We start from the raw sequence: 14,058 nt of genomic DNA, 5'->3' as shown, positions 1-14,058 counted from the left end.
CTGAGCCTTTCCTCTTGTAACTCTCAGGATTCTACTTATCCTTCATAGACAGAAGATGATCATATGTCCTGACTGTTAAAGAGAAATTAGACTTAATGTGATCCTGTACAGTTAAACCAAAGGCTAGATAGGGATTTTTTATTTAAATCAACTTTCTATTGTAGGCCTAGGTCTGGAAAACCTTAGCACCCCCTAATTAGTAAGAATTGAAGTGTTTTGGGTGGGGGGAGGGGGGAGGGATTGCATTGGGAGTTATACCTGATGTAAATGACGAGTTGATGGGTGCTGACGAGTTGATGGGTGCAGCACAGCAACATGGCACAAGTATACATATGTAACAAACCTGCACGTTATGCACATGTACCCTAGAACTTAAAGTATAATAATAATAATAATAATAAATTAAAAAAAAAAAAGAATTGAAGTGTTTTAAAGATAAGGGATACACAGCCAAACCCTTCTTTGTAATTCTGAGATTTTTGGTGTTTTTACAGATACTTAGCATAAATCTTTCATTAGACAGTATCATGATTATTATTCTGACTTCAACAACTTTTGCATTTGCTAGAGGGAAATGAGAATTAGAAAACATTTTCCTGCACATCTGTCTACTTATCTATGCCAGTTGTGTTGTTTTGATTTTCCCAGTGTCTTACGATTGAAGCCATTTTATCTATACTAAAATTCATTTCATGCTTGTATCTGCTGCTTCACACTCAGGCTCTCAGTTTAATTGAGCAAAAAAGAATGTTGGCAGTTTCTATAGCATTGGCACCCTTCTTTCCTTTCTCATTTTTGAATGGTTCAGCCAAATGTTAAATTTTGCTGAGATCTCTGAAAATTTCTTCATAGAATTCTTCGATAGAACATGAATTGTGTGAGACTCTTCATTAAAGAGTATGGTTTCATCTCTAAGTTGAGATTTTGCTCAAAGCTATTTGGTAAATTTCAGCAGCAGAGCAATAAATGTTCAACAAAAAGCAGCAGTCATTGGAGATAACAAGGGTAGGAATTAATGGGAGCTTTCCCACAGGTAAACAGGTGATGGCATGAGGAGGTTTTAACCACCTCATAAATACATTCTTAGCCATGATACGATGTGGATTGCAACTCAACCAAACTTTAATCAATGTAGGTATTGGTGTAACTTTGTTTTCTAAAGCAAAAAAGAAATTGAGTTACTAAATTTGAGCTTTTATATGATACTGCTAATTACCCTTCACTGAAACAAACCAATTATTTCTACTCATCTGTTTTCGTTGCAAAAGAAATTATCTTTTAAAATATATGTATATAGCATATATCTCCAAAGCAAATATGGGACATCTGTACCTCCATGTAACTGATAATAAATAAGTTAAAAATTATTCGCTGAGTTCTTGGTATGTGGAGAGATGAATATTGCAATGTTTAAGGCATTCCACCAGCAGGTTTTGATTGTAATCAAGATTTTATAAAGCTAATCAGAATGGAATTAAAAGTTAAAAGACTGCCAGGCAAAAAAAATCATCTTTCGGAAAAGTAAATAATTGTTCTGTACCTACATATTTAATCTTTATTTGTTCACCATTCATTTATTTTTAGTTGAGTTCTGCATACATTGGTGAGCAAAGGGGGACTCATTAGCTTGAGCACTTCTAAGGGCAAACTCAATAACAAATAATGGATGGGAAGGCAGATGGGAGAATTAGCATTTATTGAACAAAATCTTATAAACTATGCTGAATGGTATACATGCTGTTTCAGTAAAACCACTGAGTGCTGTTACTTCCCTACCTTCTGAATGTTTACCAAGTTCAACAAACAGATCTTGCTACATGCAAATGGGAAGTATGTAACAAGAGATACTAGTGGTCTCTGGTTTTCATTAAGTTACATAGAACATTAAGAAGGATGTTGGAAAGGCATTAGCTTAAGAACTGTCTTGTGCCACTGAGGCCATATTCATCATCCAGATTCCCTCCACAGTGGAGCCCTGCTCGGTCACTGCCTTCAGAATGCAAACAGGTCTTCATAGGATGCCATTAAAACCCATAGCACCGTATGGTTTGAAGCTCTGCTTTCTTCCAGCAAACATACGTATTGTAATGTTAATATATATGTTCATTTTATCCTTGAGAACGAAAATGTATTATGAAAATATAAATATTTAGTTTTTGTAGACAAATAGCACATTATTTAAAGATCCAGTAGTTATTCACCTGCCTGGTATGACTGATATTTGTCCTAAAGAACAGATGGGCAGCAGAGTATCCTCACCCCGGAAACACGTGTGCACACACACGCAAACACAGTCTCACATAAGCTGTAAGGGGTTTATTCATTGTGTGAAAGCTGACCATGGATCCCAGTTTAAAGATGCTAGGTGGTGTTTGGATTTTAAGCATCATTACCTTGAGTTTCCTTATATAAACGTTTTAAAATCAACAAAAATACTCAATTTCTAATAGGTCATAACACTGACTAGGTGTGGGAAAAGGAGAGGGTAAAATTAAAAGAAGCGCAAATGTACTTTTCTTTGAATAGGCTAACCAGTTAGAGAATGTATGAAGCAGGACCGCCATAGTCCAAGTATGAATACGTCCAAAATTAAAGTAGATTGCTGTAAATCTCTCTAAAAGTCAAGAATATGTCACAGTTGACATTTTTCGGATGATCAGACCGTTTGACAAATCTTTGCGAGGGTCTGAGTTAGTTGAAAATATCTTTTGTTTATGATGTCAGCAGCACTGTGGGCTTCGCCTTCTGGGTTGTACTAATAGTTCTGTTCATCATTAAGGGCTTACACGTTTCACTGTTTGACTAAACAAAGCTCGAAGACATACTAGTCCAAACATTTTCTGTCCTTTCTGCACTCCTAGGTCAGAAGATCTTAGCTCTTTATCCACTCTATGCTAGAGTTTTTCTGAAAGCATGAATCATGGAGTTGTGTTGGGTGCTAAATTTCAGTTCTGTATGCTGTCTTCACTAATTTATGACTGTGGTCTGTACAACCAAAATAAATTATTTCTGAGAACTAGCAAAATACTCTGGAAAAAATTTATGAAACCTACCGGATTTGAAAAAAAGCTCAGCCGGGTGCAGTGGCTCACATCTGTAATCCCAGCACTTTGGGAGGCCAAGGCGGGCTGGTCACCTGAGGTCAGGAGTTCCAGACCAGCCTAACCAACATGGAGAAACCCTGTCTCTACTAAAAATACAAAATTAGCTGGGCGTGGTGTCGCATGCCAGTAATCCCAGCTACTCGGGAGGCTGAGGCAGGAGAATGACTTGAACCCAGGTTGCAGTGAGGGGAGGTCACGCCATTGTACTCCCCCCTGGGTAACAAGAGTGAAACTCCTTCTCAGAAAAAAAAAAAAAAAAGAAAAAAGGTCACTAAATGATGAGAGAATTAAAAACACTCCTGTTTTCTGCCTTTTATATAAACTCCTGTCTTTAATTCCCAGGTTTGCCATCTTTATAACCTCTAACTAGGAGCAAGTGATTTAATAAAGGGATTCCTCCTACTCCGTCTGCAAATTGGAGTTCATTTTTCTGCTCTTTCTGCAGTTAATGTTGTTCTAGCTTTTGTTATTCATAATAAGAAAAGCAAAAGGATTAATCGAAAGTTGAGACAAAATTGTAAAGTAGGAAGATGTCTCCCTCCCTAAGAGGAGAAAGATTGTTAGGGGAAATAACGTGGAGGCTGTGGTGACACATCCCTATTAGGAAGTGATCTGCTTCCACGGGAAGGAGAGAACAGATGATAGATGACTCCTGGATACGCCTGTGTTATGTCCAGTACAAAATCAGAGCCGTATCAGCAAACCGGATACCCTGGGAAGGGACATTGGGATAACTCGTTGGCCATAAGCAAAAGTTTTGCTCTGGCCTTATGAACTAAGGGGATTAATAGAGATTAGTTGTTCCATGTCCTTCCATCTAATGCATCCATATTGTCAAAACTTAAGAAAACACCAAAGGGGGAGAGTGTGAGAATCCACTGCCATTTTCTCCATTGCTTCATTCAAGACTTCTGTGTCCAACTTTGCATGGGATTATCATTTGCCCTTTTATACTCACCTTAAACTACAAAAATCATTTGTTTGCCTTTCTAAAGAAAAGAAGGTAGGTAAATTTTGCAGTAGACTTTTAAAATTTAGCTCAACTCCTGGCATTAAAGACAATAAAGGTTGTGATTCGGAGGTTCCCGTGGCAGTTTTCCCAAATGTTATGTTTAACTAAGATCATGTCAAGCACAGAGAGATTTAACTCTCTAAAGTGTGATTTTTTAAACCTGCACACAATTTTCTACATTTTATATGCTCAAGATTTCTTGAAATCCAAGGTGTAAAACTGTGAAAATAATAGCTGTGAACCTGTTTAGGAAAGCAAGAGAGAATTCCTTTGTTCAGTTTTGGAAACCACCAGGGTGCAATTTAATGCTCCAGGAGAGGGTTTTCTGTGACCTGGAAAGGTTAGGGTGATTCCCCTACAGTGAGTCATTTACTTCTTTCTTGGCAGGATTATGCCCAGGGCTTTTAAAGGCTCTTGACAGTTCACTCCCTTCCATAAGAAACGGGTTCATGGCACAAGTGTCTATTATGATAAGATGCCAGATTTCTAGATCAAGCATAAAGCTATGGAGTGGGACAATAGGACTGAATAATTTTAGTACACTTCCCATGTGAACTGTCAAGTAATAAGCTACATATTCAGACCATGACTGGCATCGAGTCATCCTGCCATTAGTCAAATGTATGAGACTTTTCCCAAGTCCCAGCAACGCCAAATTTGAGAAATTGTATAAAAGAAAAATGAAAAAGTAAATGCATCTGAAAAATGGGGAAATTAATTTAAAAAAATGTACTAGCACTGGGGGCGGTGGCTCACACCTGTAATCCCAGCTCTTAGGGAGGCCGAGGCAGGTGGATCACCTGAGGTCAGGAGTTTGAAACCAGCCTAGCCAACATAGTGAAACACCATCTCTACTAAAAATACAAAAATTAAGTCGGTGTGAGGGCACATGCCTGTCATCCCAGCTATTCAGGGAGCTGGGGCAAGAGAATTGCTTGAACACAGGAGGTGGAGGTTGCAGGGAGCCAAGATCACGCCACTGCACTCCAACCTGGGCTTGTAGTGCAGTGAGACTCCATCTCCAAAAGAAAAAAAAGTATTAGCTTTTATCAGGAAAGGCCATTAAATTTTCTTCAATGTTACCCACATCAATTTGCCATCAAACTAGAAGAACACAATATGTGAGATGTTTTGAAATTAATGAAACAAATCTTTTTGAGATGAGTTTGTACATGCTGTGGAGTCCATTAAATATTTTCTGGGAAGAGTTCCCAGTTAAAACTACTTTCCAAAGCACCCAGGCACACTATATAGATAAATCAAGTGGGTTTATTAATATCAATATTTCTGTGAAAATTGGGGAGGCCACTGTTCTGAGGAGCGAGGTGCTTGTTTTCTACTTGAAGACCACGAAGGATATTCTACACTACTGGGTCTATTTCTGAAATTGTATCTAGCTGTAGTTTACCCATTAATTTAACTAACAAATATTTGTAAGCAACCAAATTGTGGCAGGAACTGTGCCTAGAGGTAGAAATACGTTACACTCTTGTTTCCAGAGAGGAAAATGAGTAATGTTCTAAAATGTAAATCTTATGTTTCTCTTTCCTCTTGCTGTAAATGATGTCTAAGCCATTTTGGTCGTGCCTATTCTGAATCCTTTAATAAATTATTTTGAATGATTTTTGTAAAAGACAGTGTGATTGTGAGGTGAGTTTAGTACAAATTAAAAAGTGCCACATCAGTTGCAAACAGCACATAATTGTGAGCTAAACACTCTTTCAGAAACAGTAGTGGCAATAAATAGGATTCGGTATAATTAGTTCCCCTGCGACACATCTCTTCCTCTGTTCTTTGCCATATATGTTAATAATAAGATTAGCCATCTAATGCCAGTATAAGCAGACTGTAGTATTAATACACAGAAAAATTATTGCTAGTAACAGAAGATTTAAAGACATGAGGGTGATCCGGATTACATGCCTGCAGTTTAAAAGAAAAAAAAAGTGTCTCTTAAACTCTCCTTATCAATATCCTTTTCGTGAGCCACTAAATTCTTATGTTTTTCTGATCATATGAATAACCCATCTTATATGAATATTGTGACAATAGTAATAGCAATTACTTTCAGAGAATATGTTTCTATAGAGATAACAGAGGGGGTTTTTTCCCCTACCATTCCTGTATGAAGGTTTCTGCGTTTTGAATTAAAATTTTAAGAAATTCATCTATGTCCTCCTTAATAAAATAAACCTCATTAGACAATCAAGAGACCTTGTTATTCTTAGATACATTATTATAGCTCTAGAAATAACAAATGTTAAGCCTGGAGGATTTGTGTTTTGGCCAAAAGTTGTAAGGGCAATTATTTGTTTATTTGAATGAAATATGCATGAATCATATCAAAAGGAGGGAGGTCTTTTTTTTAACCTAAACAAAAATATAAAAGTATAGGGAACTGTTACCTGTGTGAACCCCGCAAATCTGAGACAGGTCTCAGTTAATTTAGAAAGTTTATCTTGCCAAGGTTGAGGGTGCACCTGTGTCACGGCCTCGGGAAGTCCTGACGACGTGTGCCCAAGGTGGTTGGGGCACAGCTTAGTGTTACACATTTTAGGGAGACATGAAGCATCAGTCAATATATGTAAGAAGTACATTGGTTTGGTCTGGAAAGGAGAGACTGCTTGAAACAAAAAGCAGGAAGACCTGAAGTGGGGAGGAGGCTCCTAGGTCAGAGATAGGTGAGATGAACAGTTGCATTTTTTGAGTTTCTGATTAGCCTCTCCAAAGGAGACAGTCAGATATGGGTCTATGTCAGTGAGCAGAGCAGTTGGCCCTAAGCAGTTCCCAGCTAGACTTTTCCCTTTAGCTTAGTGATTTGGGGGCCCCAAGACTTCTTTTCTTTTTACACCTGTTTTTTTTCTTTCTTAACTAAAAGTAGTATTTGTTTCTGAGGGATAGACATAACTACCATTTTATTTGGTATGATTTATTTGCCCACTGTCCAACAAAGAAGCTAATCTGATTTTGTTTTCATTTCCAAGCATGATTCCTAGAAATGTGTTTAGGTGGCCAAATCAATGAAGCAGAACCCTGTATGTCATTCATTTATTGGGAGATCCCCTAAGGTCTTCCTGAATTATCTGATGTTCCCAGGCTTTGCTTATCCAATAGGCATTAGGAAGAAAGGGCTTGAGTTTATGTAGATTCTCACACAATGCTCATCTCAGCTCAGATAAACAGTGAAGGGGTTTCCCAGGTCTCATTATCCCTGGAGGAGCTGAGGCCTGGGGAATCTTGAGAGCCTGCTTTGCTACTCTGTTATTGTGGCGGGCCAAATCTCACTAATGCAGGCCTCCATAACAACTCTTTCAGTACTGACCCAGTGGTTAAGTTAAATACTAAAAGCTAAAAAAAGCCAGTGCCCTTATACAAAGGCCGGAATGTAACAAAAGCCCACCAAGAGTTTTGCCTAGGCCTTTCCTGGCAAAACAAAGGAATTCTTAACGGGACCCATTTAGGATTCACAAGTTTTATTGAGGGTCTGAAGAAACTCTCCAGGCCTCCACAAACAAGTTTACTGGGGTTCTAAAGGAACTCCCCAAACCTCCCTGATTTAGCAGGAGACAAGATAAGAGTGATCACCGTAGCACCTGGACCCATTTAGATGAAGTAAATTTACTGAGGCTCCAGAGGAAGGTCTTCAGGACTCAGAGCTTAGTTACAGATTAAAAGAAGTTAATCACTTATGTCTTGAGGTGGATGTACATGTATGCGTAGACATATAGCTTAGAAGGCATATAAGCTCTGGAAAACTTCGTAATTTTGAGTTGGTCTGGCACTAATTTCCAGGCCGTCTCCCTGTAACAGGTTACAGAAATAAAAACTCTCTTCCTCCCCAGTTCATCTGCATCTCTTTATTGGGCCATGAGATACAGTAGCCCGACCCTCAGTTCAGTCCGGGAACATTATCATCAAACTCTGGGGATTTTCAGGGTAAGTTAGGAATATATTTTGAAGCAGAATGGCAGTAGTAAATGAGATCAGCAATTGAAAACATGCGAAGACATTCACCATTTAATTATCTGTCTCAATAGAAGATAAGGATGAATTTAGCACTAGAAACCATGAATGTCACAAAAGCCTAACGTTAATACCTTGAATCACTTTCCAGTAATCCTAATCCTTTATCCAGATTGACAGAGGACATTCCTATCTTGCTATTTCTTCTCCCCACACATTAGCTTAGTAATTAGCTAAATAATTTTATGCATTAGCTAAAGAATAATGGAACTCCAGAAACCTAGGACAGGAATTGAGAGACTGAACAAGCTAAATCTGAACCTTCTGCACAATTAAAGGAGCTGATGTTAGCATGGCCCACAGAATATTACCTGCACTTATAAGAACTAGAAAGTCAGGCAAGTACTCCTGGAACAGACTGTCTTTTCTAACCATGCAGTTATTTCTTTGTTTTTAACTTTGTTTTCCTTTGTTTATTTGTTTGTTTGTTTTTGAGACGGAGTCTCATCCTGTCGCCCAGGCTATAGTGCAGTGGTGCAATCTCAGCTCACTGCAATGTCCGCCTCCTGTCTTCAAACAATTCTCCTGCCTCAGCCTCCCAAGTAGCTGGGACTACAGGCGCCCGCCACCACGCCCAGCTAATTTTTGTATTTTTAATAGAGACGGAGTTTCACCTTGTTGGCCAGGCTGGTCTGGAACTCCTGACTTCGTGACCTGCCCGCCTTGGCCTCCCAAAGTGCTGGGATTATAGGCATGAGCCACCGCATCTGGCCAGTTTTTAACTTTGTAAATTGCTTTATAGAACTATCTTAAACTGGGTCCATTTTAGATTCTCCTTGAAGGACCAGATCACAAAGTGATTAGGAGAAGAGGCTCTGGAGCCAGGTAGTGAGACTAACCCGTTCTCACTCTAACAGTAACTAGCTGTGTAACCGTGGGCCAGGGATATAGCCTATGTAACCACAATCTCCTTTGTGCTTCATGCCTCACCAGTAAGGTGGGGAGAGCTGCTATGACTCTGTCGTAGGGCTGAGATGAAGATTTGATGAGTTACCAGCAAAAAGCATTTAATATACTGTCTCATTCAGAAGCAGTCAATACACATTGAACTCTTACTACCTAGAGGAAAGAAAGGGGTCTATGATTTATAGATAAGGCCTGAATGAAAGAAATAAATGTGTATTGAGTATGAGCAATGGACTACACGCCATGCTGGGTAACTATCACAGAACACGTTTAATCTGAAAATACTATCTGAAAGATACTGCCATCTGAATTGCATAGATGGGAAAAGTCAAGGCTTTCATGTTTATTTTTAAATGTATGTTAACATTAATAATTAATTGGCTGAGTGCAGTGGCTCACACCTGTAATCCCAGCACTTTAGGGGGCTGAGGTGGGCGGATTACGAGGTCAGGAGATGGAGACCATCCTGGCTAACACGGTGAAACCCTGTCTCAACTAAAAATACAAAAGAATTAGCTGAGCGTGGTGGCACATGCCTGTAGTCCCAGCTACTCAGGAGACTGAGGCAGGAGAATCGCTTGAACCCGAGAGGCGGAGCTTGCAGTGAGCCGGGATCGCGCCACTGCCCTCCAGCCTGGGAGACAGAGCGAGATTCCGTCTCAAAGAATAGTAACAATAATAATAATAATAATAAGTGGTAACATATGCTGTTTGTGGTGATAGTAGAAGAAAAAGGGAGATCCAGATGTTGGTTATCTGAAATGACCTCCACGTTCTCTAAATTGAAATTTAGCTTGAAGTAGTAATGCCAAGGCCAGCCTGGGGCCATAGCATCCTGGTACACCTGCTTGTTGGTGACAGTCCTTTTAGGACAAAATATCGTACAGAAACATTCATAGGTAACTAACTGGAAAAAAAGAAGTTATGATGAAAAGCAGTTCTTACTTTTTTTTTTTTTTTTTTTAATTAAAAGACTGGCTGTTACTCTGTTTCCCAGGCTTGAGTACAGTTGTGCAATCAGGGCTCACTGCAGCCTCAACCTCCTGGGTTCAAACAATCCTCCTGACTCAACTTCCCAAGTAGCTGGGACTGCAGGCATGTGTCACTGCACCTAGCTAATTTTTAAATTTTTATTGTAGAGACCGGTTCTTGTAATGTTGTCCAGGCTGATCTCAAACTCTTGGCTGCAAGTGATCCTCCTGCCTCAGACTCCCAAAGCAATCCTTACTTTTTTACTTGAAGTGCTTTTTTTTTTCCTTATTTAAACTCTTTAAAGAAAAATTCATCCCATTTTCTTCAAAACAATAAATCATTTCCAAGGGAGAAAAATGAAATAGAGCAACTAAGAAAGCATCCATGAGGGCCAGGAAGGAACATCATGATTAAATGCAATTAGTTGCAACCCCTTCTGTCTCCAACGTTGGATGTATAAGGGGGATGTTAATAGAACTAGAGATTTCTAAGACCTTGGTGCTTAATAACAAGCAAGCATTGAGGGTGGTTGGGTAAGATCCTGATCACACAACCCTGCATATCAAATACCCTTCACAATCAACAAGAGTCAGCCTTTAATCTCTGATGTTTTCAAATGTGCTTTTTTTTTTTTAAATTCACATGTATAACCTGTCCTCTTTTCGATATATAGAGATCTAGCTTGTCTGTCATTACCTCTTTTACTGCTTTTCTTCTAAGATTTAAAAGGTCATATTCTGATTTGTAAATTCGACCAGATTTCACAGTACAGATGCGAGTTGTAATGATATGTTGCCAAGAACTGTTGCAAGCTGTGATGTCTGTCTGGGGATTATGGAGCAGCACATTTCTTTTAGGAAAAAAGAATAAATAAGGCAGATGAGTGCAAGTTTGTTTTATTTTTATTGTGTATATGTATTTGTTTTCTCGAGTATAGGAGCATGGCCTCTGTGGCAGGCATTCACCAAGCAAATACAGAGCACCCTCTGGGTCAGGCACTATGTTTTTGGGGTTCCAAATAAAAAAAAAGAAGACCAAATCCAGCCCTATGGATCTCACATTAAAGAGGGGAGTAAGAATCATACATAATTTAATAAGTTGAGTTAGGTATGTTAATGGGGATTTGCACCATATTTCATGGGAGCACAGAAAAAGGGGACCTCGTTCCACCTGAAATGGCAGGGAGATGGCTCCTAAGTTAACTAAGCAAAAGGGGAAGGAGAGGCACATCCCACAGAACATGGATAACACAACAGAAGCCCCATTACCCTCTGCCCCACCGCCACACACACCATCTCTGGAATAAATTTTGTAGCTTCCAACTGGTTTTCAGGGTACTCATGACACATGGGTTAATAATAACTAGGTTTGCCCAAATGACCAAAATTCTATTCCTGACATGAATTTTCACAGCTGGTTTTTTGTTTGTTTGTTTTAATGAAGAAGAAATGTGTGTCTTTGGAAATCATCCTACAAAATCATATAGTGGAAAGGATATAGTGATGAAATTGTTGAAGACCAGGGAACCTTTGTCCTTACTTTTTATTAGGATGGATGTTTTCAGGTAAAACTAAAATAAAAATGAAATGGAACCAATCAGAAAGAAGATAGGAGCACTTAAGACAATGTAATTGTTGCTGAAAGAAGTAGACTCTGATAGCTCAGAAAGAACTTAATTAAATTTCAAAGTAAAATAAATACAGTTTAGCAATGACCTTTCTCCTAGAAAAATATAATGTCTCTTACAGCTCACTTACTCCTTGGCTTACAAAATAGTGGTTAAATTTCCTGGTTTTCTCATTTTGATTATCGTATATTACATGTTACTGGTGATGGGATTATCTGTGCGACGTTACTCTGGTCTTCAGAATACGCACGTGGCAATGTAGTCTCACATATACCCCTGTATACTTGGGTGAGAAAAGAGAAGGACCTAACTTAACCTGAAAGACCTCAAATCTATTCTCTTTCTATAGCAGAATACTCCTATTTAGAAAGAAAATATTGAGTAAGGAGGACAATCATCGTATATGTCGAGAATGCTAAATGCTCTTGTGGAAATGAAAAGCAACCCATCGCCGGGCTCGGTGGCTCAAGCCTGTAATCCCAGCACTTTGGGAGGCCGAGACGGGCGGATCACGAGGTCAGGAGATGGAGACCATCCTGGCTAACACGGTGAAACCCCGTCTCTACTAAAAAATACAAAAAAACACTAGCCGGGCGAGGTGGTGGCGCCTATAGTCCCAGCTACTCCGGAGGCTGAGGCAGGAGAATGGCGGGAACCCGGGAGGCGGAGCTTGCAGTGAGCTGAGATCGGGCCACTGCACTCCAGCCTGGGCGACAGAGCGAGACTCTGTCTCAAAAAAAAAAAAAGAAAAAGAAAAAGAAAAGGAAAGCAACCGATCTAAGTAATTACCCATTAAGAAAGGAGTAGGAGAAATGTTTAGAAGGGAGACCTGCAGAAAGATGATTCACAGCGCGTTCACATCACCAGATGCATTAGTGGAACCTCTAACCCAACGCCAGTGGAAGAAGCAGTATTTTGCACAAACTTGAAAAAGAGTTTTTCATTTTCCTCCCACAGCCTCGTCACGTGTTCAATATGCTGAAGAAGTACGTCCGCGCAGAACAGAAGGACAGACAGCACACCCTGAAGCATTTCGAGCATGTACGCATGGTGGATCCCAAGAAAGCTGCTCAGATCCGGTCCCAGGTACGCGCGGGGTATAATCATCTTCTGCAGCTTTGACAATCCAGGATTCTTGCTTCTTGGGTTGAAGACAGGATCCTAGGCGTTCTCCGAGCACCTATAGGTGTTTTCCCTGTGGCAAGAGCTCTTTAACTTCTGGTAAATTCTAAAAACTTGTCTTAAAGCAATATGTGGTTTGGCAATTTTCTTGACTTGTGAAAATAACAAGAAATATAAAAATCTTAATAGTCTACTGCTGATTGCTAAGGAACTGATTAAAACCAATGACTAAAATGAGGAAAACAAAAGTTGTGTGAACTAAAATCTTGTTCATAAGTATGGCTTGCAATCATAAACCTGCCGCAATGTTTAGATTTAATGTGAACCTAAATGAAGCCCAGTAATAATGTATTTTATTCTCCCCGCTTCCCAGAGGCTGAAAACTGGGATCCGCCTTAGGAACTCTGAAATTTTAAATTTTCTTGAATGGAAGAGTTAAAATATATATATATAGTTAGCATGAAATAGCCAATCAAATTGAGATATGTTGTTTTCTATGAGGAAATTTGCAAAGAAATGTATTGAGGGCATCAGGGTCTGTTTTAGAGAGCCTCAGTATTAGGAATCAGACTTGGCAGAGGTGGCATTTTTAATTGGCTGTTATAAGCATACAAGATAATGGTCAGTTTAAAGATAAGCCTTAAACCTGAGCTTAAAAGTTAGAGAACAGAAATAGAGAACAAGAAAAATAAAGCTGTCCTTTCAGTTAAACCTTTTAGCAGTAGCAGTGTTTGCCAGTTTTATTTTGGAAGCTTGTATCTACCTGCAGTGCTTGGTAAGAAAAGTAACCATTCCTACCCCAGACATAGTTGACCTGGAGTTGTCATCCTTTAATGCAGGTTATGACACACCTCCGTGTGATTTACGAGCGCATGAATCAGTCCCTCTCCCTGCTCTACAACGTGCCTGCAGTGGCCGAGGAGATTCAGGATGAAGTTGGTAAGTAAGCTGTTCTCTTGATGCTGCACATGGAAATATATTTTCCCCCAGAGGAAAAAGTTATCTGTTTGAGGAATATGAAAGTTAATAGAACAGGTTGTCTTTTATGATGAAACTGTCAGGATGGAACTAGCCTTAGCAATTGAATCAGTTCTTAGAACCTCTCCATACTTGTAAGGCTGGAGGAATGTCACCTGATTTAGGGTATAGTTTTATAATAATTGGACACTTGTTATTGAATTGTACATGGCAGCATTATTTTCTAATTTGCCCAGTCTTGTTATGGCTCTCAAATTATGATGCTTTGGTTCTTTATAATTAATGGGGGGAAAAAACTCATTTTTCATCTTTCG

At 39.3% G+C, this 14,058-nt stretch overlaps 1 protein-coding gene across 6 annotated transcripts in view; it reads left to right on the top strand.

The window, feature by feature from the left end:
* Window positions 1-14,058, top strand: part of AP (amyloid beta precursor protein) — a 291,200-nt gene that overhangs the window by 211,347 nt on the left and 65,795 nt on the right. For all 6 annotated transcript variants that reach the window (XM_011726341.3, XM_011726340.3, XM_011726339.3 and 3 more), the window contains 2 exons: window positions 12,602-12,730; window positions 13,606-13,705. In XM_011726341.3, the coding sequence (XP_011724643.1) occupies window positions 12,602-12,730; window positions 13,606-13,705 (229 nt within the window). The remainder of the gene's footprint in view (window positions 1-12,601; window positions 12,731-13,605; window positions 13,706-14,058) is intronic.

This window comes from Macaca nemestrina, chromosome 4, assembly GCF_043159975.1.
Source record: "Macaca nemestrina isolate mMacNem1 chromosome 4, mMacNem.hap1, whole genome shotgun sequence".
Classification (NCBI taxonomy): domain Eukaryota; kingdom Metazoa; phylum Chordata; class Mammalia; order Primates; family Cercopithecidae; genus Macaca; species Macaca nemestrina.
Note: the sequence above shows the minus strand (reverse complement) of the source record. Positions and strands in the feature narration are given on the sequence as shown.